The sequence below is a fragment of the Etheostoma cragini genome, chromosome 17 (genome assembly GCF_013103735.1).
Source record: "Etheostoma cragini isolate CJK2018 chromosome 17, CSU_Ecrag_1.0, whole genome shotgun sequence".
Classification (NCBI taxonomy): domain Eukaryota; kingdom Metazoa; phylum Chordata; class Actinopteri; order Perciformes; family Percidae; genus Etheostoma; species Etheostoma cragini.
This window is the reverse complement of record NC_048423.1, coordinates 25,356,737-25,381,464: the sequence shown is the minus strand read 5'-3', so window position 1 is coordinate 25,381,464 and position 24,728 is coordinate 25,356,737. Positions and strand designations below refer to the sequence as shown.

The 24,728-nt window shown below is 40.6% G+C and overlaps 1 protein-coding gene and 1 long non-coding RNA gene across 3 annotated transcripts in view; one reads left to right on the top strand and one right to left on the bottom strand.

Moving 5' to 3' along the window:
* Window positions 1–24,728, top strand: part of pdzd8 (PDZ domain containing 8) — a 43,100-nt gene that overhangs the window by 1,168 nt on the left and 17,204 nt on the right. For both annotated transcript variants that reach the window (XR_004660091.1, XM_034897915.1), the window contains exons 2-3: window positions 5,928–6,053; window positions 10,156–10,258. Coding sequence is in view for 1 of the 2 variants with exons in the window: in XM_034897915.1 (XP_034753806.1) it covers window positions 5,928–6,053; window positions 10,156–10,258 (229 nt within the window). In the remaining variant the exon portion in view is untranslated. The remainder of the gene's footprint in view (window positions 1–5,927; window positions 6,054–10,155; window positions 10,259–24,728) is intronic.
* The window catches only part of LOC117960204, a 24,221-nt gene continuing 6,080 nt past the window's right edge, over window positions 6,588–24,728 (bottom strand). Inside the window, exons 2-3 of the long non-coding RNA XR_004660094.1 lie at window positions 15,702–15,706; window positions 6,588–6,601 (exon numbers count right to left, since the gene is read on the bottom strand). This is a non-coding gene — a long non-coding RNA (uncharacterized LOC117960204). The remainder of the gene's footprint in view (window positions 6,602–15,701; window positions 15,707–24,728) is intronic.

Genomic DNA, 24,728 nt, shown 5'->3' with positions numbered 1-24,728 from the left:
ATCCTGATACAGGGGTGTTGACTGCACTATGGCCCAGGTCTATGGTCATCCTGATACAGGGGTGTTGACTGCACTATGATGTCATGCAAAAGCAACCAGTGAACGGTTTCTTGGGGAGAAGGTTCCAGGTGTCTCTAAATGTCAACCATCTAGTCATTTCAGATACTTAAGAGCTGTGACAACTCCACATTTTGCTGTACAATTATGTCTCAGAAAATAATTGTGATTAACAATAGATTTATCCCTTTCAGTCAAATATAAAAATATGTATTTAGTTACTACTAAATTTACTACAATGTTACTACAGCTTTGGGTTGTGTCTGTCATGTGACCCAGATAATGTAATAACACAGGTACACAACTCATCACTTAGTACAACGCCTCTTTATTATCATAATACATTTTATAACTCTACCCCCCCCCCCTTGACATTTTAGTTGCTGAACAGGGTCAAGTGCCAACAACTAACAATTGAAATAATAAATATATAGTCTGACAATAATCACTTATATAATTATAATTTGGCATTTCTAAACAAGCCACAATTACCAGTCATATGTCATTAGCAGTTAATGACAGGGCATGTGGATCTTGCTTCGTAGTACAATCAGCTTCTTCAGCTCATGTGTTCGCCCTGTTGTCATGGAAATTTAAGATCAAATTTCCATTTTCCCTCATTTTAAGGAGTTTTTGTCCATGTTGGCATGAAGGTTAAGATTAAGGGGGGGGGGGGGTTGTCTTCAATGCCTAACAGCTCTCTGTCTTCCTCTCCCTGAGCCTGTCTTCATATATATATATATATATATATATATATAGTAGGTTTTCAAGAAATAAACTCCACAGACTGGTTTTAAGTCCTTTTTAAAACATGTGTTTCCATCTTTTTTAATTCACTTGCTACACTCAACAACACTGTTCAAACAGGGACTTGTTTCTACACCCACATTTTAACGGATAATAGAAACATATCAGGGCACATTTGGAGGTTTATAAAATACCTTTGTCCTAGAACCTAGTAGACTATAGCGATACTTTGTAGGTATAGGAGTTTAGTTCAACGAAGTGGAAGAAACAGAAGGAGAAAGAAAAAGGGAAGTAGAAAGTGTTTGAGAGAGAAAACTAAACGGAAACTTGTGTTATTCGGTCCTTATGTCAGTGAGGTTAGTTACCAAATGAAAGAAGTAGCTACAGATGAAGCTGAGCACCCAGGGGACATGCTCATAGAGGCGACAGACAGAGACACCAACTTGAGACATCTTGGATTCCAGCATGTCTAATAGGGACAGGAGTAAAACTCAGAAGTTTTTCTTTCAATTAAGTGATTACTCAACTCACAGGAAATGAAGCTGGTGATTAACCATGTAGCCAAAGTCGTTTTTTAGCAAACATTCTCTGGTTCCAGCTTCTCCATTGGGATGATTTTCAGCCTTTCTTCTTATGTCATTGTTAACTGAATTAAAGTCTCGCATATCCCGCTCTATCTCCACAGAGCTGTGGTGTAACGCCTGGCTACACCACAGATGCATTCTGGGATAGCAGAGAAAACGCTCTGGGTTGTTTGCATTTCTTTAAACCAATCCCAGTCATCTTGGGCGGCGCTAAGCTGATGACGCAGCGACGAAGGAAGGCACTTGTTAAGGTGGAACATTTGCACCCTCCTCATCCAATATTAAATGAAGTTAACTGTTGACTCAACACAGGAACCTGAGCTGTTTAAGGAGCTGCTGCGTGGTTCCACCTCATTATCTCCTACCAGTGGATCACGGCACTTCATCCAGCTGGTATTGCATCAGTGTTGGGCAGTAGCATTACTAGTTTGTACTACTTTTCAATAGCACAGCTGTTTCTGAGTCAAATAGCTTTTCAGTAGCTTAAGTTAGCTTTTTGATTAATCAGGTACTAAGCCATGGACTTGACTTGACAAGACTTGCTTTACTGCCACCATGTGGTCCGGGGTGGAACCACTCTCATTATGGGATCTGTCACCTGTCCCATTGGGGAGCGGCCAGAAGAGTGTGTCACCTAGAAGTACAATTTGCTCTTCCGGTTCTGTGTTCAAACACTTGTTTAACATTTTTTACACCGGCCCAAGCTTAGCTGAACCAGGGTTCAAATGAACTATTTCATCCACCAGCCAAAAGGAATGGGAATGATCAAATTTCACCCGCCACTCTATAGATTACAATGTTTCTGGCTGGTGAGTGAAGCAACTCCACCCGCCACTTACATATTCTACCAGCATTTGGTTGGTAGATGGTGCTGGTTTCGGATCCTGTCTCTAACTATCTTTTTGTGTCTGTTGACATTATGTGGGTTATTGTATCAGTTGATTGAATAATTTCATCCACAAAACTCCAGAATAGTCAAAAGTGCACAGTTTCCCAGTGGCCAATCTCCAGTAATACGCACGTGTGCACACAGGACCTGCAGACATACGTGGAGGGATTTCAGAGGCACTCCGAACTGTCAGGGGTTCGTCTGCAGCACCACCCTGCTCCTCAGTTCGTAGGTGATATACCACAGGGATAGAAAATGGAGAACAGCATTTGGGATGTTGTTCACTATTTTATATACCAAATAAATAAGTAATTGGTCAATAGAGAAAATAATCAGCATATGAATTGATAATGAAAATAAGAGTTTTTCCTGCATGGAGGATTGTTTGGTACCTCCCGAAGAGGTTTAGCCCTAAATCACCGGCGCCAAAACAATGAGAATTGAGAGAACCAATAACAATTCCAATCCTCTCTAAATGTGTTAAACAGAACTCAACTGTTGAACAAGCAGAGAATAAACTTAACTACGAGGGCAGGTGCCAGTCCAGAGGCAGGCTGTACCGGACTCTCCCGGTGAAAGCTGGGATTTTAATATTAACATCATTTTTTAAGCGGTTTTTGTTTATTGGGGCTTCATTTCCTCAAGCATTATAGACATTTTCGTTCATCAAATATTCAGAAATAAAAGGCAACTTAATAGATTCTGTAAAATAAGGTAACACAGACTCATTGCCTTTACTGGGCCAATCATGCTCGGTGCTGTGTGTAGGCCTGGGTGTGGCGCTGTCCCGGGTGCTGAAATCGATGTCAACGTGTCGCCTGGAAACATCCCAGCGCGTCTCAACTCATCATGCCGTCTGGCCTGAGCTCTTCTCTATCGTTAATAGTACCAAAACTAAAAGTTTGAGCACGTGAGGGCTGGCAGCTGGGCTGCAACTATCTGATGTCAGGAAAACAACATCTCTAGAATAATTACAACATTTGGTGAGCTGACCCGTTGAGAGATAGATATTCCAAAGGAAACTGGTATCTCCAAAAATCTACAACAAGTTTGGGAATCACCTCGAAAGTGTAACAGCTTAGCCTTGTTAACGTATGATTGTCTGGCCTTTTACATTATTTACTTAGTATATTTGTTTGATGTGATTATCTAATCCGTACTGCCTGTGTTCCTGTAAGGACCCTGCTGTCTGCCAGCAGCAGCCCAGGGAGCAGGCTGGCTAACTGCCTGACAGACAGCACTAGTTAACTAAAGGGAAATAGTAAACTGATTTACTTCTCCCGTGTTAAGCCTGTAATCTTTTCACATACATATCCTTTTTATTTTTAATTATTTATTTATGGGGTGTTCAGATTTACAGCGTTAACATGTAAGTTGTATATTTTAATATACATCCTCTAATCATCTATGTTGCCTGTCCAACTGTTAAATGCAAGTGTTAACAATTATTTGTTTCTTTTGAGTTGGCTGGGGAGTAATGCTGCAATCAGAAGAACTCCAGACCTGCGTAAATGTGCATCACCCACGGTCATGCTGAGGGAGTGAGTGAGTGAGTGAGTGCGGGAGGGAGTGCGGTGAGGTGATGTAATGAGAATGAGTACTGGACCTTGGGATTTGCTGAGTGGCACAGATGGTGGATGTGTGGAGGGGAGGGCTGGGATCGCGGCCCACTGGAGCTAATCCAGGCATACAGCACAGCATCCGCGTAGAGTCACCGCTCCAGCTATGGGGGAATACTAAGCATCACTTAACGCTTAGTATAACAAACAATGAAATGCTTAGCGGATCATGGGGAGGCCATTTTGGGAATGATTTATTTGACAAAACGCCCCCCACTTAGTCTTTTTCTGGAGCTTTCTACCATATCAGCTGAGTTGGCTCACTCCTAATTTCAACGGGGGGAGGATGGCGGCGGAGTCATTGGGTTTCCATTAAAGACAACGTGTGTATTTCCACAGACTGCTGAGCGGCCGCGTCCTATTGGCCGGACGCCGAAGAGCTCCGCAGCCACACAGCACATGGCAGAAAGTGCGGGACAGGAAGTCGAGCACGGAAACAAATAAAACATCCAGTTAATTTTCAAAATAAAATACATCGTGCTCACGGCAGATTATATCTCCCTGGACTACACCTTGAAAACAGCTCAGAGTTGTTCCCCCTCTCCTCCTCTGGATGGAAACCAGCTGTTTTGTGGTTTTGTGTGTCCTGGGGAAAGTACATTTTTGGTGGCCACATGTAAAACTATTTCGTCCCCTTCCCCTTCTTGCCTCTGGCTCTTTGCGCTGGATATGTGAAAGAGCTGTTCACTAAGCCGGGTAAATGGGACTGTACAGAGCTTAAGGGGGGGGGGGGGGGGGGGGGGGGGGGGGGGGGGGGGGGGGGGGGGTAGGGTAGGGATAAAAAATAAAAAACTATCAAAATGAACTGCCAATACGCTAGTTCAAAGTCATTCAGTATTAGTATTCAGTCGTTTCCTGTATATCAGTAGTTTACTTTAAAAGATATAATAAAACTTTATGGGCCATTTCTGTGACACGTCCAGTGTTCCTAGTTTTTTAAATTTTTTTTATTAACACACACACACACACACACACACACACACACACACACACACACACACACACACACACACACACACACACAATGGAAGGGTAATCCCTGTAGAGGAAGATTGACATCTCCACTGTGGACATGCTCAAAGTTTGTCTCTCTGAAAAGTGAGAACTTTCCCTCCATTAGTGCGACAGTTGACGGAAGCCTTACTGTGTAGATGTGTATGGACAGACCGTGACATCAGGGCTTACAGTAATGTAGATGATTTGCCTGAACAAAGTCTACTATTAGAACAGCAGGAGCTTCTGCTAACAGGAGAAGCAACAAGAGCCCCAAATAGCAAAGGACGGGAGTGTGCTCAGCCGTCATGTCGTACATTCCAGTGAGAGTTTTATCAGAGCTCAGGGCTGCTGCCCTTAGGGAGCCCGTTGTCCACCAAGCACAGCACCCAACAAGTGTGGTTAAGTTATCTACAAATAATGCTAATCAGTCCTGATGCGTTCCACACTGGGTATCAGTTCAGACCTGTTGAAGCTGGTGGACAGGTTTCAAAATAAAAATCTTATCGACTTTTTATTTGCTCAGTCAAAGCCAACATTTGACTGCTAAGGTAATATCAAAGTGTGAATTTCCTTCGAAGGTCAAAAAGCTCCTGCTCTTTCTGGCAGATAAGAGGCTCAGAAGGGTTTCACCGTAGTGGTGAGGATCCCCTGTGTGGGCACAGTTGCAGTAGTTGGTCAACTTTAAAACCGTTCGGTAGTAACTTTATGGCTCTTTCTTTATTTCTTGGCTGAGTACATATTCTAGTCTGGACTGTGTTGTGGAGGTCAGAGACGTTGACCAAAGTGGTTGGTGATGTGATGTGAAGGATTATATTGGGTCAACTATGTATGGTTGATATGCATTTGTCCTACCCTGTGTAGGCTACTTTGACACTGCTACACATGCACCTTGTACTGTGTACTTACTCTAGTACCTCCCCCCCACACAGCCCTTTCGGGGACACAAATCAAGTTAAAGAAGTTAAGTTTACATCAGTGTCATAGTGGAGATCCTGAATTGAAATGGACTTTGTGTGTTTCCTGTGTCTTTCTCAGGTACAAGCCCTTCTTCCCGTTCCAAGTGCAGCCTCAGCTGGTCCCAGCGTGTGATTTGGACCTGTCGATCCAGGACAACAGGCTGGTGGAGGGCCGACTCAAAGTCACCCTCACTGAATGTAGCAGGTGAGACTCTTTCCCACGCACCCACCCTTGTCCACAAATGTGTGTGTTTTTGTATTGGGCTGTGTTTCTTTGTGTGGGCCACTGCTTCTGTTCCATTTTGGGAAAATGTAATGCTAATTCATACAATTATATTTTAGACCATAGTGTCTTTCCACTTCATTAGCAACAGTTTAGAGGAGGCCCTTTTCCTCTTACAAAATGACACTACCCTCGTTACAAAACAATTTAAATGTGTGTAAGGCATACATGAAACAGAATGCAATCACTTCCTGATGTTTTTTGACATATAGGTAATTGAATACCATACAAAGGCGAGACGTTTCATGTTTGAACTGAAAAGAAGCTCCTGCAAGCTCCAAAAATTTGGGCCAGTGTTGTGTTTACTGCTGTTTTACAGAACCTTTTCTTTAATATCAGTAAGCGTTTGGAAACTGAGGACACAATTGTGTGAAAGTTTAAACAATGAAATTCTTCCCATTGTTATTGTACACTACGACTTCACAGGGCTCCACACTATCTGTTTACCTCGGTTCCACAGGTGCCTGGAACTTTTCCTTTGATTGCATCAGCACATATTTGAGGTGCACCCAACATTTTTCACCACTAATTTTGGCAATAATACATTTTAAGCATTACCTTTTGTTGTCTAGCCAAGAGACACCATTTGGGATTACTGCCATGTCTTTGTACACAGTTATATCTCTCATTGAGTATGTTTACATGCACACCAGTATTCCACTATTCCAATATTAGTAATGTAAACAGCAAATTCTGCTTGGATATTATTGTATAATAAGGCCTTTTTCCAAATATAGCATTTTCCGAAAAAGACGTGTGATATTCCGTTAACTTTCTGGTTATAGAGGCATTCTTTGGACATGTATACAGCGCATTCAGAATATACGTCTCAATCTGAGTTTTTACCACAGACTTGTGGCACACCTGTTTGATCAATCAGCATTTAGAAATCTTTTCCATGCTGACAATATTACAAAATAAAAACCATACCTAAGTGAATCTGCTACCCATATGGATTCTATATAAGGGCAAATCCTGATTAAAGAATCTCAAAGTAAGCTGAATTCAAAATGTAACTCTTTCCTTATCATCTTTGCACCAGTGCCAGCTGCCATTATATAGCGTCTTCAGAGCCTACAGCGCCTACAAAGCCCATACGCTTGCTCAGCAGGCTCGCCTTTCTGAGACAAAAACACCCCCTCTTTGTCCAAAGCTGGCATGTTTAAATTTTAATTGGCCAAAGTGTGTGTGTGTGTGTGTGTGTGTGTTTAATAATTCATTTAATGGGCAATTCCTTCCCATTAGAATCATACAGACTTCAACAGACCTTGTTCTATATCAGCAAGTTTGGAGACTGTTTTTTTTTACCTGGCCTGTCGATTTGAGTGTTAATTAGATCCAATCACAAAATTGCTGTATAGGTGATAGTTAGGTTTCCTGTGTTAAACATATCCGGTGTAGTATGTCATAAATGTCCAGCAGAGGGAGGCATCAACCCATTTAGCATGAATTGTGAAATCCTGCAAAGAAACCAGTTGACACATACTGAGGTAAGATCATACTGTTATCACACTATTGCAGAAATATTGCACACTGCATTTCAGACTGAGGAGGTCGGGAGTTCCTTTTCTTCTTCCGTGTCTGTGTCATCTCCTCTGCACAGCAGGGGGCAGCAGGGGCTGAAGATCCAGTATCACGGTACAGGTGCTGGTCACATAATTACAATATCATGAAAAAGTTGATTTGTCAGTAATTTCATTCAAAAAGTGAAATTTGCATATTCTATTCATTCATCACACACAGTGTTATATTTCAAATTCTCATTTCTTTTAATTGTGATGATCATAACTGACAACTAATGAAAACCCCAAATTCAGTATTTTTGAAAATTAGAATATTACTACTTACTGATTTCTAGAAATGTTGGCCAACTGAAAAGTATGAACATGAAAAGTATGAGCATGTACAGCACTCAATACCTAGTTGGGGCTCCTTTTGCCTGAAATACTGCAGCAATGCAGCGTGGCACGGAGTCCACCAGTCTGGGGCACTGCTCAGGTGCTCTGATGGTGGCCTTCAGCTGTTCTGGCTCATCACAACATCCTCTTCACAGTCCCCGTAGATTTTCTATAGGGTAAAGGTCAGGCCAGGTTGCCGGCCAATTAAGAACAGGGATACCATGGTCCTTAAACCAGGTACTGGTAGCTTTGGCCCTGTGTGCAGATGCCAAGTCCTGTTGTAAAATGAAATTTGCATCTTCATAAAGTTGGTCAGCAGCAGGAAGCATGAAGTGCTCTAAAACCTCCTGGTAGACGGCTACGTTGACCCTGGACTTCAGAAAACCCAGTGGACCAACTCCAGCAGATGACACGGCCCCCCAAACCATCACTGACTGTTGAAACTTTACACCGGACTTCAAGCAACGGGTGTTCTGTGCCTCTCCTCTCTTCCTCCAGACTCTGGGACCTTGATTTCCAAAGGAAATGCAAAATGTACTTTCATCATAGAACATAACTTTGGACCACTCAGCAGCAGTCCAGTCCATTTTGTCTTAAGCCCAGGCGAGACACAAAGAATGCGACAGCGGAAACCCACGTCTTGCATACGTCTGCGTGGTGGTTCTTGAAGCACTGACTCCAGCTGCAGTCCACTCTTGGTGAATCTCCCCCACATATTTGAATGGGTTTTGTTTCCCAGTCCTCTCCAGGGTGGGGTTATTCTTTTTGCTTGTACACGTTTTTCTACCACATCTTTTCCTTCCCTTTGCCTCTCTAATAATTAATAATGATAATAACTAATAATGTGCTTGTACACAGAGCTCTGTGAACAGCCAGTCTCTTTAGCAATGACCTTTTGAGTCTTGCCGTCCTTGTGCAAGGTGTCAATGGTCGTCTTCTGGACAGCTGTCCACTCAGGAGTCTTCCCCATGATTGTGTAGCCTACAGACTAGACTGAGAGACCATGTAACCGTTGCAGGTGTTTTGAGTTAATTAGCTGATTAGAGTGTAGGGGTCTTCAATACTGAACCTTGTCACAAATTCAAATTTTCTGAGATACTGAACTTTTTCACAATATTCAAACAATATGACCAGCACCTGTACAGTCAGGTAACAAGGACTGTTGGAAGTCCAGCTTGATCCTTTGCAGTTCAAACAATCAATGGTCGATCAACCAGAAATCAACCAACAACAATTTTCATAATCTTGTTTACTGTGTGAGTTATTCTTCAAGCAAATAGGCCCAAAATTGGCTCATTCTAGCTTCTCAAATGTGAAGATCTGGTAATAGTAAATTGAATATCTTGCAAGCTGACTATATTTGAAATGATGTTTGGATAAAACAAACAATTTGAAGATGTTGCCTTTGGGAACTTATGTTATTGCCGGACAATTTATAGGTCGCACATGTAATTGATTAATCAAACAAAAAAATCAGCAGATGAACAGATAACGATTCCCCCCCCCGCTCACAGAAAACAAATGGTGATAGTTGGATTTGCAGATATAAAGTACTTTTGGGCCATGAATAATCTTTGTGATTTAGTATTGCTTTCATTAGTTTGGGGATGGGTTGACAAAGCCTTCTCCTTCAGCCACAGAAGACCCTACACAGCTGTTCTCCCAGGATGGGATTTATGGACGTTGATATTGAATTTGTTTTCAATCACAATAAATAGGTGTTGTTTACTTTATAGGCTGTGTGTTTGTGTTATTACATTATCAGGGTCACAGGACCGTGATATATTTTTAATATTATTATTATTATGATAAGCTTGAAGGCATACAGTCCCAATGGATCAAACTAGTTCTTCAGTGTCATCAGATTTTAAATTAAATGTTGCTAAATCCTGATTGGTGCACAGAATGTGTGAGATCATCTTTTTCCCAACATTCTGGTCAGTTTAAACCAGTGAAAAGAGCACAGAGAAAATGACCCTGGGAACAGGCTCTCCGGGCTCTTTCAAGACGAGATATTTAAGGACACAAGGCACCAAATGCACAAAGACTCCTTTGACTCCTTGGCTGGTTCTGAATGTCTTTGTGGCGGACGCTCACTGTGTCTCTCTTGTGTCCTGTGTCTGCAGACTGTTCATCCTGGGCTCCTATGAGCGAGAAACCTATGTCCACTGCACCCTGGAGCTGAGCACTCACCAGTGGAAGGAGAAGACTCGCAGCTCCATCAAACGGGTGGGTTCAACTCTCCTAGCGTCTGACTGGACTTCTCTTCCCCCTTGTTTTCCATCTCAGTCCTCGGGTTTAGGATTGCAGGGAGTCATGGTAGAGGAAAGCATGTTTTAGAGTTGTTTTTCTCCACATCTAGGCTATATTAAAGTATTCATTTGATATACAATGCAAAGTGTTTAAAGTTAATGGTTAAATATTACCTAAACCTTTGACTTTCTCACCCAAGTCGAGATGTGGGTTGGTACGGTGTTTCTGTGTCTCATTAAAATATAGATGATCCCTGTGCTTTAGGTTGTTATGCACAGTGTACACGTGAGGAACCAAAACTACATGTACAACAAAGCAGCTTCCTCCTCATCATCATCATCATCATCATCATCATAATAATGCTTATAATAATAACAAATGGAGCTGGTTTATGTGTAGGGCTAGGTTTTGTTGAAAAGGTTTGGTACCAATACCCAATACCTTTATTTAATAGTTTAGCGTTTCCTGAATGATACTTTTTTTCAAAACCACTTTTAAAAATCAAAAAGAACAACATTACGGCACAGATGTTTTTTTTATTTTTCACCATACTTGTCTGTCAACATACTTGTACTGTCTTGGTGTAAAAGCATGCTGCATGCTGATTGGCTCATTGAATCTGATTTACTCCTTAGATATTGAAATTGGGTTTTGAATGATGAGGCATTTTCTGATACTTAATACTTGAGAGGCAATTTGGTTGGTGCCTAAAAAAGTATTGAGTTACCCAGCCGTACTTATTTATTATTTCTGCCTTTGTGTATTTAAGTCGGATCTCTGCAGAGAGATATGGCAAAAGCTGTTTTAACATTACACATCTAGAAATATGTTATGGTAACATAGATGGTACTGCAGCCAATTCACAATTCATTTAGAAAGGTTTCTAACACTGGAGCGGCTGAGTTTTCTTTAAAACTGGAGCTTTTTTAACACTTCCTCTACAACCACATATTGGACATCTTGTCTTATTGACACATTAATACAAGCTCATTTTCATCTCCTTTGCACTGATGAGATTGTCCCATTGTTGACATTTTGAGCAGCGAGAACATTTTCAGGCCCCTCCGGCGAACCTTTTCTAATTGCAGCAATTTTGAGATATTACAGTTATCACATCAGGCTGGTTTGGAAGTGACTAATGACCGTTTGAGAGTGAAATGTCAGCCCTAATTACTGGCTCTGGCTCTGGCTCCAGCGAAGCCACACACTCGTGAATGCCATTTGCAATGGCTCAAAGATTATTTGTATTGTTGAGCACTTATATTTCTGCACTGTGCTTTCATGTAATGTTGAATGACTTTGGAGGAGCTGGCTGCTTGTCCAGTAGGGGGCAGTGACATATCAGCCCTTCCTCTCAAAACTAACAACACCATATTCCTTTGTAATTTCTCTTATTCCAAAACAGCTGCTCATTGTACGTTTGTAAAATAGATGCTGTATGTTTCTATTTTTTTAATCCTGGACGTCAGGGTAACATTTACTTTGCAAACACAAACTGAAATATGATACATTAGTTTAATTGACAAGCTGTACACCTAGACTGTGTGGACTGCACTTTATTATTAGTATTAATAACTATTATATTTAAAGACATCCTTTCCTGGCCGAGTACCAAAGAGAACATGTTTTTGTAATAGAGACATCAATTGTTACAGTTAAGCCAATCGCTTATCAGCAAATAATACATCAGGCAGTTTGTTAGAAACCTTACATAAGTCATTAATATAAATTAAACCTAATAATGGCCCAAGAACCGATCCTTGAGGTACTTCATATTAAACAAAAAAGAGTTAATGCAAGAGACAAACTGTTTTCTGTCTTTTTAAGGTAACTTGAAAACCAGAGCAATTGTAGGCCTTCTAGCCTGAAACTGCAGTGTCTTTGTTCAATAAATCCATGGTAATGAATCCATAAATCAAGTTACATAATGTTAGATATCTCCGCATTACATCAAGCTAGCATTGTTCTGATGCTGGTCTAACAGCGGGGCCGTTCCAAAGAGGCCTTCCGCGCGATCATGGGTCCTCCAGAAGCTTAGTATTCCAGCCTGGAACTGCAGGAGCTGCATGTGCATTGAGCATGGATTTTTGTCATTAGTTTTTTTTTTACATAATTGATGTGACTTATTGACAGGGAAATGGACAGGAAGTGATCTCTTGAGAAAGGCAAACTGATGAACCTAAGCGTGTGTGTGTGCTTCAGAGCTGCAAGTCATCAAGGCAGCACTGATGCACACGTTAGTGGGATTTCCCCTCCTGATGTCTCAGAGCACACAGGTAGAAAGGTATACTAGATTTTATTATTTCTGCTTCAAACTATAGTTATTCAATAATTATTTAATTATTCCTATTTTAAACGGGTTGAAGGTTCATTCATTGGCATTTTACAAAACAGAGTTGTACAGTGAAATGCAGTTGTTCCTTTTATGGAACACAAGAAACACAGTAGTGCATTCCTTTTATGTGCATAAGTTATGTAAATGGCATAAACAAAAAGAAAGGTGAATTTTCTGGGAAGATAATATGGTACGCCACTTAAAATCAAGAACATTGTCCATCACCTCAGACCAGGTTTGATCATTGGTGTATTGTTGTGTCCATACAGGCTGTATGTACACAGGTATTTGGGATGGGAAGGACAATTAGTTTTTATCATTTATTATCAGCTTTCTTATGATCCACTATATCACAAAGTCCAAATTCCACTTTACAAACAAAAATTGGCCTCTAAGAAAAAGCCATTTGCTACACAACAAAATGATTAATTTTTTTGCACACGAAAACACTTTAAATCTATATAAACATATATGTTCAGACCTTTCTGTTCCCTTGAACATATGTTCCCTTGTTCAGTAAAGTAGCAACCAGCCATCCAATGAGAACCAGTGATGAAAATGTGAGCCGTTCTCCCCCAACACTCACCAAACCAGCCATCAGCACTGCCCGCTCCAAGTGGATCCACTTCAAAGCACTTGTATCCCTTTTTGGTTAAGATACGCATAGAAATGCAGATTCACGGTGGCATTTGAGCCTGATTTATCAGACTTCTCCAGTCTGCAGGTCCCCAGCAGGACTCTGCAGTAAGGATTAAAGGCTATACCATCTGGAAAAGGTCAATTTGCCAAATCTTTCCCGCTCGCTCCCTTTTCCCCATGATAATAGCAAGATATGAGCCTCCCTCTCTTCTCTTATGAAAACAGCCGCTTGCTTATGTGAATGCTTTTTATGTCATTTGAACATTTCCTCATTTTAACAAGTGTTCGCCACTTGCTCCTGCTTTCACTGCACCATGGTTCTATCTTCTCAAAGGCAGGACGGGTGCTTGGACTGTGTTCAACATGTTTGTCAGTCTCTATCTTGCTGCTTCCGGATATCACTGTTGTGTTTGTGGTTCCACGCACAATAGAAAGACACAATACTGGTGTTGAAAGGGCCTAGAGACATAGGCTGCTTTTTAATGAGCTGTTCAGGTTCACAGGCATTCTGGTTGCGACGTGTTTACCTTGCCTAATATTATTGGATGTGATTAACGTAAGTCCTCACATAAAAGCCGGAGCCTTTATTTACCTGAACCGCACTAGTACCAGGCTTTTATTAGAGGCAGGCTTCTATTAGAGGCAGGCCTTTTATTTCTAATTCCATCTGCTTAATAAATATAATTTGGTTTAAATAAATCGTTTTAAATGAAAAGCCGTGGCAGTAGACAGAGGAATTTTATTTTTTAAGAAATATTTAAAAAAATATCCCCATATCAGACACCACCACTGTGTCAGTTTGAACCCTGTAAATGTACCGGGTATTTATTTCAAATACAGGTACTACAGTACTGCTGGTAGATTACAATAAGATCGTACAGTAGGCACCCTGGTATCTGATTAACGTTACACTTCTGTTCTGCTCCTGTCTTCTAATCTCATCATAGTATAGTGTGGTATTTTGTAGATTTGCAGATTCCGCTTAGTCTCCACATATTTAAATGGGATCACTTTTATGGCAGCAAAAAATAAATATGTAGCTTAAATAAGGGAGACCTTATTTGCTAACCAAAATGTTATTCCTGGCAGTATAAAACTGCCTTAATTAATAAATGAAAAATCTGGCACATCTCCTATAATTGTCAATGCATCTTGAGTCAGATCTAGATGCAGAATTATAAGAGTGTGTAACCTCTGAGATCCACTGAGATCTACTAGCATGGCGCCACCTTAAAGCCCCAAACAGCAATGTGTGTACTGATGAAATTATATAATATTATAATTTATATAATTTATAATTTAATAAGTTATATAAGAAGTGTTGGCTATTCTTCCAAATACTGTATATATTCTTAGAAATAAAAAAACAAATTCAATTTGATGCCTTTAATATCCCTTTACATTCCTAAAGTGATGTGGATGAGCAATAATAAAAAGCAAATCCTTAAATACTTAAAGCTTTAAACAGAAAATAGTTGGTCATTTTACTAAATAAATAACTCAACAAGCACATACTTCTGAGGTTACACAGTCTTTGAATTCTGCATCTAGATCTGCTTTAGGATACATTGACAAGCACACACAGCACAATGAAGTGGCTGGAGTAGACACTGACCAATGGGAGGCATCTTTCTCTGTTTGACACATATGGCCTTTAATTAAAAAAAATACATTTTTGATCTGAAATTTCAATCATATTCTGGCATATTCCAGGCTGAAACTAACGCTACTATTGCATTACATATGCATTAAGTCTATCAAATGTAAAAAAATGATCAAAATCAAAATGAACCAAAACCCCAAAGTTACGTATTAAAATTGCTTGTTTTGTCTTCCCAATTTAGGATGGTTGAGATTGGAAGACAAAACAAGCACTTTGATAGGCTTAATGCAGATGTTATGTAATAGTAGCGTTAGTTTCAGCCCAGAATAAGGTTGAAATTTCAGATTAAAAACGTTTTTTTTTTTTTTAATTAAAGGCATCCAGTTTAATTTGTTTTTTATTTCTAAGAATATGTACAGTATTTGTTAGAATAGCCAACACTTCTTATATAACTAATTTCATCAATACACACATTGATTTTTGGGGCTTTAAGGTAGCGCCATGCTAGCAGCTCTCAGTGGCTTCTCCTTGGCCATAAGTGTTAGAGGAAGAGGCCTCCCATTGGTCACGGTTTCCTCCAGCCACTTCACTGGGCTGTGTGTGCTTGTATCTGCACAACACAGACCACCTGAGAAATAAAGCCATGGTCTATTACGGAGTGTGAGATTGGCCGTGTTCTTTTTATTTTTTTATTTTTTTATTACTCATTCATGGTGTGTCGGGGGCGGGGGTGGCACTCTGTCAGGCGTGTTTGCACATCTGCCCCGTCGATTCCATTGTCAGCCCTGAATGCTGATTCTTGCTGACAGCTTGACCGAAGGGCCATGCACGCGTGTGTGCACGTACACTACAGCTCAACATCTCGCTGTGTAACGTCGGGTGTATTCGGTGGCTGGCTTTGTGTTGGAGGAAAAGAGTGTGTGTATTTATAGTAGGATGAGGCTGGATGTTGTGTGAGGTCAATCTCGTGGCCTGGAGCACTTTCCCAGGCGCAGGCTTTGCTCCTCAGCAACATGTACCACCAGTGATTAGGAAGGCAGAGGGTGGAGGAAACATGGACAGCTTCTCATCAGACATCTTGATCTGGTTAGTGTCTCTGGCAGAGAGCACTCTCAGGGGTTAGACCAGTAGAAGAAACCTCTGATGGGATGGATATGCTTGGTATCTTCACTGTGTGTGTGTGTGTGTGTGTGTGTGTGTATTTCTTCATCCAAGCACACGTGCATAGGGGAGACTCATTCGGATGTATTAACGTTTTTTCATGACATGGGCGTCTTATTGTTTAATAATAATGTTTCAGATTTGGGTGAAAAGTTGTTTTGTAATCTGTGTTTATAAATGTGTTTCCAGACCCATTCAGACATTTATGCAGATGTCAGTATTAAAAAATAGAGTAAGGGTGAATATTCAAACTCTCGTGTAAAATTAAAACATAAAGTCAATCGATTCATACAAGGTGATCATGTACACACACACACACACATATGCACACACACTGCATTGGTGCACTTATTGGCAAGCATTGAAACGTGTGCCAATACTCAGAGCATTTTATTTAGGGTTTTGCACTTTAAAATTGAGCAAGTGGGTTAGGCTCTTTGAGCATTAAGGGCTAGTTAAGACATTTGGAAGCAGGGTTAGGTCCTCTGGCCTGCTACTCCAAACTCAGGGCCGTCTACTGTTGCTAGCGCTGACTGGAGAAGCAGATCACACAACCACGCTGCAGAATCTCACACTATTCCTTCCAAATTACCAAAACAATCATAAAATACTGCAACATCTGGGGCTGCTGATCATGGTTTGGGTGTTCAGTCATATCTGGAAAACATTCAAGAGTCCTGACCCCAGCTGTCCCCTGATGTCACTTCACACACACACGCACACACTCGCACACACACACTCACACACACACACACACACACACACACACACACACACACACACACACACACACACACACACACACACACACACCAGTCAGACTTGGGAAAGGAAGAACAGGTGATTTTAGCATCTCACATACACACACTCACACACGTACACACACACAAACCTCTCCGTCAGAGGGTTGTTTGATGTTCCACTCAGGGTGTCTTTGTGTCTTTAATCTGCCCCGGACACCCGATGAAAGACACTTGGTTGACACGCACGCACACCAATATGTTTGATCATACTACCCCACCCTGCATAAAACAACAGATCCTCTTTTAGTGTACATGTTTTGGAAACACTTTTTAAATCACAGTCTCATGCTCTGTGAAGATCTTTACGTCTTGAAACTAGACAACGTGATTATGCTTTGTCCCTCCTTTAAACAAAACAGCATTGTTTGTCATGTCAACATGTACATCCAGCCCATAATCACATCGTTCCTAAGGGAGCCTATCAGCTTTGTCATTTTCATAACGCACAAATTGACTTGTGACAGGTGACACATTCATCATTCATTTCCGCTTTGCCGTGCCAATTAAACGGCCCGTTCTAATGCTGTTTGACAACGGCTGGCCGCACAGAAAAAAGCAGATTAAAGACATGAGAGGTTGGTCCCACAAGCTGTTTGTTTCTAATTGCTTCTTCTATGGATCAATTCACCTCAGAGGAAGCTCAATAGACCAGCCGCTACGTGCATGACCGACGGAGCCACAGCCATATTACACATTTCTTGCTGTTTCCATTTGGGATTTATTTTTCTGATCCAATAAGCATGCTCTCTTATTAGAAAAGAAATGACCTGTTAGTCACTGCAGAGGGTCAAAATGACCACACAGTACACCAAATAATGCCCCAATGATGACTAGTCAGATTCAAACATCAGAGTTTTCTACTAGAAGTGTTTCTGAATCTAAATACAGTATTTGGAACAAGTGTAAATGATATGCTAGATGAATATTTTTTTTCAATTTAGTCTATTTGTATTGTGGAGCTTATGAGGGAAAGATGTTGTAAACAAAAGATCGGTTAGTATTGCTGGATATTTTCAGTGTTTCAGCCTTTCATCGTGCCATTTTACTTCAAAGTATCCAGATTTAAATATACAGAATATTCGTGGGAATAAACAGAACAGCAGCTTCAATTACTAAAATTATTTTTTATTTAATTACAATTATTTTAAGGGTCTGTCATTTTTAGAAGTTTACTGAAAAGTACTAACACGTAATTTGCATCAAATCACAGGGAAATGATCTACTAAAAGCCATGTAAATATTTATTCATTCATTATAGGAAGTGTCCTGCTCCGGATGTTGTTGTTGTGTAGCTTTCACTGGACATTAACTCTTATCATTAAAACTGGAAGTGTACCAGTTGGACATTGCCTTTATTTCCCCTATACTTGGTACCAAAGAATGAATGTCTTTCTGGGAAACTTCACCTGAAATTAAAAGGATATTATCAGCTTGAAATATTAAGCGTTACCAAACATTCAGTATCACGTGCACGTTGTTTGACCTTTTGATTATGTTCCTCGGAAGTCGCACAGAAAGTTGATGTTGGTTTAACTGATGTATGTAATCACTGTGGATCTGACTGCTGCCATGACGTAGGCTCGTCTGCTATTCTTCTGCTATGTCAGTGTTATTTAGAGTGATGGGAACCACTGAGTACGTTTGCTGTTTGTACTCCTCCTTCTGTACTCCAAAAATTCTATTATATAGGATGTATTCTGCAGCAGCAGAGCCAAATGAAATAAAAGCATTTATTTCCGTCGTGCTCTTCCCTGACTCACTGAGGGATAAGGGTTTCTGTCACTTGGCTGTTTTGAATTAGGCCCGGGCAGTGCATCCATATTTTAGCTTGTATTGATACACTTTCAAATGAGAAATGGGATTAGACAATGGCGTTTACATCAATATAGTTTAATGTTAACATACATGACCCATTTCTTCTGTAAAGCCGTGCCTGTGTTTGCACGCATCTCTCCTCTCACTGAAGCAATGCATCATCCAGACTGTGTTGTAGATGTTGATGCACAGTTAACTAAATGCAGTGCACCCGTCCATATGATGCACATTGCACACATCATGTGGGTGATATGAACAGAAGATGATTGCAGAAGTGACGCTGATCTGTGTTTTTCTTTATTATTTTTGAAGAAAAGGCAGAGCAGAGTCTGAAAACACATCCAGTCTTTATGATGTAAATTGAGGGAGCAAAAGCAGTATCGGCTTCAAATATCGCCTTAAGAAATTCGGCACCGCGTATCGGTCATCGGCTAAGGCTGATGAAAAAAAAAGAAAGAAATTGGTATCGACACTAAGAAATCCATATCAGTCGATCCTATTTCCAAGGGCCAGCAGCGACGTGATGTCAATCACCTGCAGCCTGTTAACCTATTGGCTGAAATTAGGGGGAAACTGTGAAAATGTGAAATGAAGGATAAGTAAATGTTATTTGGTCAAGTGCTCAGATCTCTCCCTATTTGTTCCAAGAAGCAAAATGACACTTTGGCAATCCCAGTGTCTGAAGCAACTAGTTTGCTCCCTTCCCTGAGGAGGGAGATAGGCACAGTGTTTGCATATCAGACGCGTTTCGGTGTTCAAAGGAGAGGAAAGACTGAAATGCCAACTTGATAACATGGAAAATGGTGCGTTGCTCATTTTAAAACCAACTGTAGTAGTTTGGAATGTAGTTGTCCTTTAACAAACTAGGCCAATATAACAGTCATGACAGATCATTATTTTTTGATGCCAAGACAATGACAGCCTCATAAAAGGCCTGTGTGGGCGACCAAACCACTGTTGCTGTCTATACATGTGCAAATTAGGCAAAGCACCTTTTTGTTTGCCTGTGTCTCCATAACAACTCCTTTGTTCTTAAAGCTTTTGAAACCTGCTTCCTATGATAAAAAGGCAACTTGAAAATTCAGATTGAGCCACACAACAAACACAAGTGTAAAACTAAACTTCATAGTGATTTTACTCAATAAAGACATGCCATTCACTGCTGCATTGTTCACCCATCCATTTTTCTACGATATAATTGGGCTGAATTAGGTTGTGCCTTTCTGAAAGAAGTATTGCGTCATTAATATCTGCCCATTATTCCATTTGATGGTGTTCAGGTTCTTATATTTTCTGTATTGACATTGTATGAGATGATGGGTGGAGGTGGTCAATGAGAAAATTGTAATATTGAGTTAATCATAAATAGAGAAAAAAGTGTGAGTGAGTAATAGTGGTGTCACAAAAGCAACACCTAGAGTGAGCTGGAATAGATTGCTGTCTTTATATTGACTTAGCGGGCCACTGTAGGTTCATATTCATTTACTTTAAAGTGGTTGATCCAGAGTGTGCAATGCAAAAAAAAACTTAAAACATAAAATACAATATACACAATTATTCCCCATAAATCAATGGCAGGATCATTGTTGATGCAGGCTTCTCATTTATATATAATTATATGATAAATATATGGGCTCGTGGCCAGACTGACTTGCAGAGCAAATGTCACATTGGTCGGTTGCTTGTCCGGGTTTTCCCAGGCTGAAACCAAACTCCAAACAGTGTCTATGTTCTGCCAAAGAAGAACAGACACTTGATATCTTTTTGCCATTTAAGTGACCAACCGAGTTGTGAGGCTGTCTGATCATAAACTATCAAGTGTTTGCTGACTGAGAATATCATTTTCCTGCCCCTTTCGTTATAGAAACCATCTCAACTCACTGTGCGTTGCACCTTCTAGCCCTGTATGTTCTAGCTGGATAGCAGTTGGATACTAACTACTGGATAATAAAAAAAAGGCCTCAATTATACTCATCTGAGCACATCACACCTCTATTTTATCCTCGCCGGGTGGAGCTCCCTGGTCTCTGAACGTGTAGAGAAAACACCAGGCTAGACTTTAACATCCCTTTTCTAACTCTGTAGAACAAAATGTAACTAGCAAGTAAGAAAGTAAATCAAATAAAAAATTGAATTAAACACAGTACATCTGCACCATTGTCATGCCTTAATATGACGGAGTGCTTACTCTTGGTGATTTTAATATTCATATACAGTACGTTGTCCAATCCCCTCCCTTCTCATTTTGCAGATCTTAAAGACTCTGTTAACTTCATTCAACTTGGTGCTCAGTTTGGTAGATATGCGTGGAACTGAACATGTAGCTGTTGTTCACGCAGCTCATACAAAGCTGGCTCTGCAGTTCAGTTCTCTGCTTTTATTTCAGCATCCTGCAATTCCACTATATCTCCTCTAAATCCAGATGCACTGGGAAATTCACTTAAAGATCACTGCCTGTCCATCCTCGACCAAATTGCACCATTTAAAAGTAGGAAACAAAAATCGAATGATCTTTCCTGGCTGAGTGATCACACTCGAGCCCTCAAACACTAAAATCTGAACGACTAATTAAAAAAGTCAACAAGTCCAAAATATTGCCTTAACACCCACAGCACCCCGATCGTAATGAACCAGAAAGCAGTGTAGGATTAATATTAGGGCTTGACGCAAATATTCAAGGATATGGCATTAAAAATCGTAGTATTTTACTTTATTATAATTCATTCTTACATTCAAACCTTTCTAACAGATAGGAACACGTTCTACATCATATGCGTCATGGTTAACCAGCGTATTAAGTACCCATGTAAACACCTGAGCCTGTACTGGCCATGCACCCCACCCCTCAGCCCACTCCCCCCCCCCATCACCACCGGGGCTGCTAATTGGATGTGGCAGGGAATTGCTGCGCACTTGCCTCGCAGCGACTTGTACCCTATAACCATACACAAATCGATCTGACATGTGGTATTAGATTAAATTAGCAAGCAGCGCAGTGACAGGGAAAAGGATTTGCTCAACCCCCCCACCTCTCTGTCTCACCCACCCTCCCAGACCTGCTGGAGAGCAGAGGGATGTTCAGCCGAGCAACAGGAGATGCTGCTCCATCCAAACTGGGCTGTAAATCGGGTTCAGTACACACATAGCCCTCTGATGACTTCTCCCATGGAGGCCAGTTTAACCCATTCCACTCAAATGTATGTGCTAGTTTACAAATATGGCTGAAGTGATAGACAACATTAGTTTACTAAATCACAATGTAAATTACAGTTGGTGGAAAGATGACCCCCTGTAAGCTCAGAGCTGCAGCAGACCAGGTGAGGCGATGTTTATATGAGAATGTAGTAACCCATCGCTCCTTTAGGCACGCACGCCACTCTGTCAGCAATACTACAACCCATATCTGAAAGTGGAAAGGAAAAATATTTCTAGAGTGTTTGTGCAGTGTTTTCACTCATTCACCATTCCTTGTAAAATAAACACCAAGTAGTTTCTTGTATAATGAGCAGTACATTGAGTGTGGAATGTTTTAAGGGCACTATAGCATAGATTTCATACTTTGAATTTGAATTTTGTTAGAGCACCTTCTTTATGCAAACTGATTTCATCTTTCTAGAGAAGGATAGGGAAATATTTAAAAGTCTATAAGCTTGCACAGTTTCTGGATGGAGCCTCTGTCCAAACACACCAGCTATTTAAATTGGAAATCAAGATTTACAAGGACAAAGTCAAATGTTTTGAGGAAGTACATGAATCTGTTTCATCAAGTAGATTTTTGTGTGTGGTACCCCATTTGTGAGGAAGCCCATGCTATGTCAAAGTTAACAGCTATAATAATGTCTTTTATCATAATTCAGGGATCAAAGGAAGACTTGTTTTGGTCTTGGAGGTAAAAGAGAGAACTTTAAAGCAGTGATAGCTGCCATTAGAACATATTAACCTTTCATTTGTCCTCGGTGGCAGTGCAGATAAAAGAGAGAATGGATTTGCTGAAATAGAAAGTGAATTGCTCCATTTACATCTGGCCGGTCGGGGGTTGCTATGTTCTTTGTTTGTCTCTTCTGCTCCGAGACGAGGAAGCAGAGCTGCTGGTTGTCATTAACAAGGTTAGTCCAGTTACTGCTGCTCTGCTCGGAGGGAGAGCTCCTCGACACAACAACCACGGTGGTCTCTCGGCAAAGGGAACAAAGGAGTCATAGCTCATTTTTTATTAGGGTGTTTATGCACCAAACATCAAATTTGTAAACAAGAGTTGGAGAGGGGTTATTATTTCATCAACCACAGCACCCCGGTTCATAAAACAACCAGTTTAATAAAGTGTACTGTAGTCTGGGTTGGGGGTTTTAATCACTCACCTAACCCCAATTTGATTCTTTATTTTGGCAATTCGATTCACCTGTGAAAGAATTGTTTTTTTTTCTTGATTCAAGTTAAAACACATTCAGAAATGTGTGCGAGAAAATACTCGACCCCCTGAAGTAGCCATCCACATGATTAGAAGTGATGACATCCTGTCACCTTTCCAGTTGCTCCCCCTCAAAGGAGAGGGAGGGAGACCAAGCGTCCGTCCGTTCATCCGTCCGTCCGTCCGTCCGTCCGTCTGCCAGTCCGTCCGTCCGTTCTCTCGAGTTCAGTAGAGCAGGCTCTAGAAGAAGTATATTTCAAGCTGTAAGATGTCATGTTCTGTTCTCCAGTCCATGAAACCGCGGCCACGGGTTCTACCATCATACTTAGTGTTTTACAATCTGTTAAATGCCTTGGAGTTAATTGTTAAATTAAAGCAATTTCTTAAACAGGCTTTGTTGTCTCATGCAATATGGTAAATTAAATGGTGTTTTAACTGATGTAATGATAGCCAACACGTGAATATAAAACCCAGGTTGTCGTTCAAAGAAACGTAGTCCTATCACTTGAGTTTTGTATGTGCTGACGTATAATTAGGTACACATGAGTGTCTGTGACTGTGCATATATTGCTGGGCAAATTTGTGTGAAAGGGAGATTGCCACTATTTGTACTTCAGAAGAATAGACTCGCATGCTCACCTTTTGTAAATCTATTGTAGGCACAATGGACACATTGCAGCCATTGGTGCAGCTGTACACACACAGCTCAGGTTAGGGACCTTCAGGATCTGCAATCACCTTTCAGCAGTTCTTACTCAGAGGGCAAAATACAGCTGCCCTGACGGTCTGTCTGGGGATCTTAAGTAGCCCGCCAGACGCTGCCCCACTTAGCACTGGCATCAGGATCTGAAGCTCCCACCTGCCATGTTCCAAATGCCAGTGAAATATTGAATGGATAAATAAGTATAGATGTTCTAATATATATGTAATATGATTGATATCGTTGATATTGATATCGGTATAAGAACAACTGTAAATATGCAGGGCAATATATCTGTAAGTCTGTATGTGATCTCTAGGCAGGTTAAGATAGAACTGTCCAAACCAGTTACTGAATGTCTTCTTGTGTTGCTAGTCCTAATGTTACAGACGGTTTCTTCTGCTGTTAACAGCAGATGTTTGGCAGTTTAACGTAGAATCAATTGATTATCAAAATGTATTATCACTTTATTGACCAATTGTTTTAAATCTTATAACTCTAATTGCCAAGAACAAGGGCACATGTGCCAGAAGGGCTTGCCCTAGGGTTTTTCATTTTATGAAACAACATAAGAATATTTTAAGAATATAAAAGTGGCATATGAAAATCTATCATCTATTTTGTGTTTGTGTTTAATACCATAAAAGCATGTTGATATCTCCAGTGTGATTTCTGAAACTGAACGATGTCTTTGAAGGCTACTCATTTAGTTTGGTGCGTGGTTTACACATTTTACTAATTGTGAAGATTATCTGGGTGAAACATTCACAGGTAATTTGTCCTGTATTTATCTTCAGAATTGCTGTGTAGCGATGCTTTTTTAAGAATTACAATCTTTTTTTGAATTTACCGTTTGAACTTGTCATTTCAACCGTAAAAACTACAACTGAGATTAAATATTGTCTCCTGATGTTTGGTCAGGCCCTGCAGGTTGCTTATTTACCAACAAAGCTAGGGAAATGCAATTTAAGGTCATACACAGGCT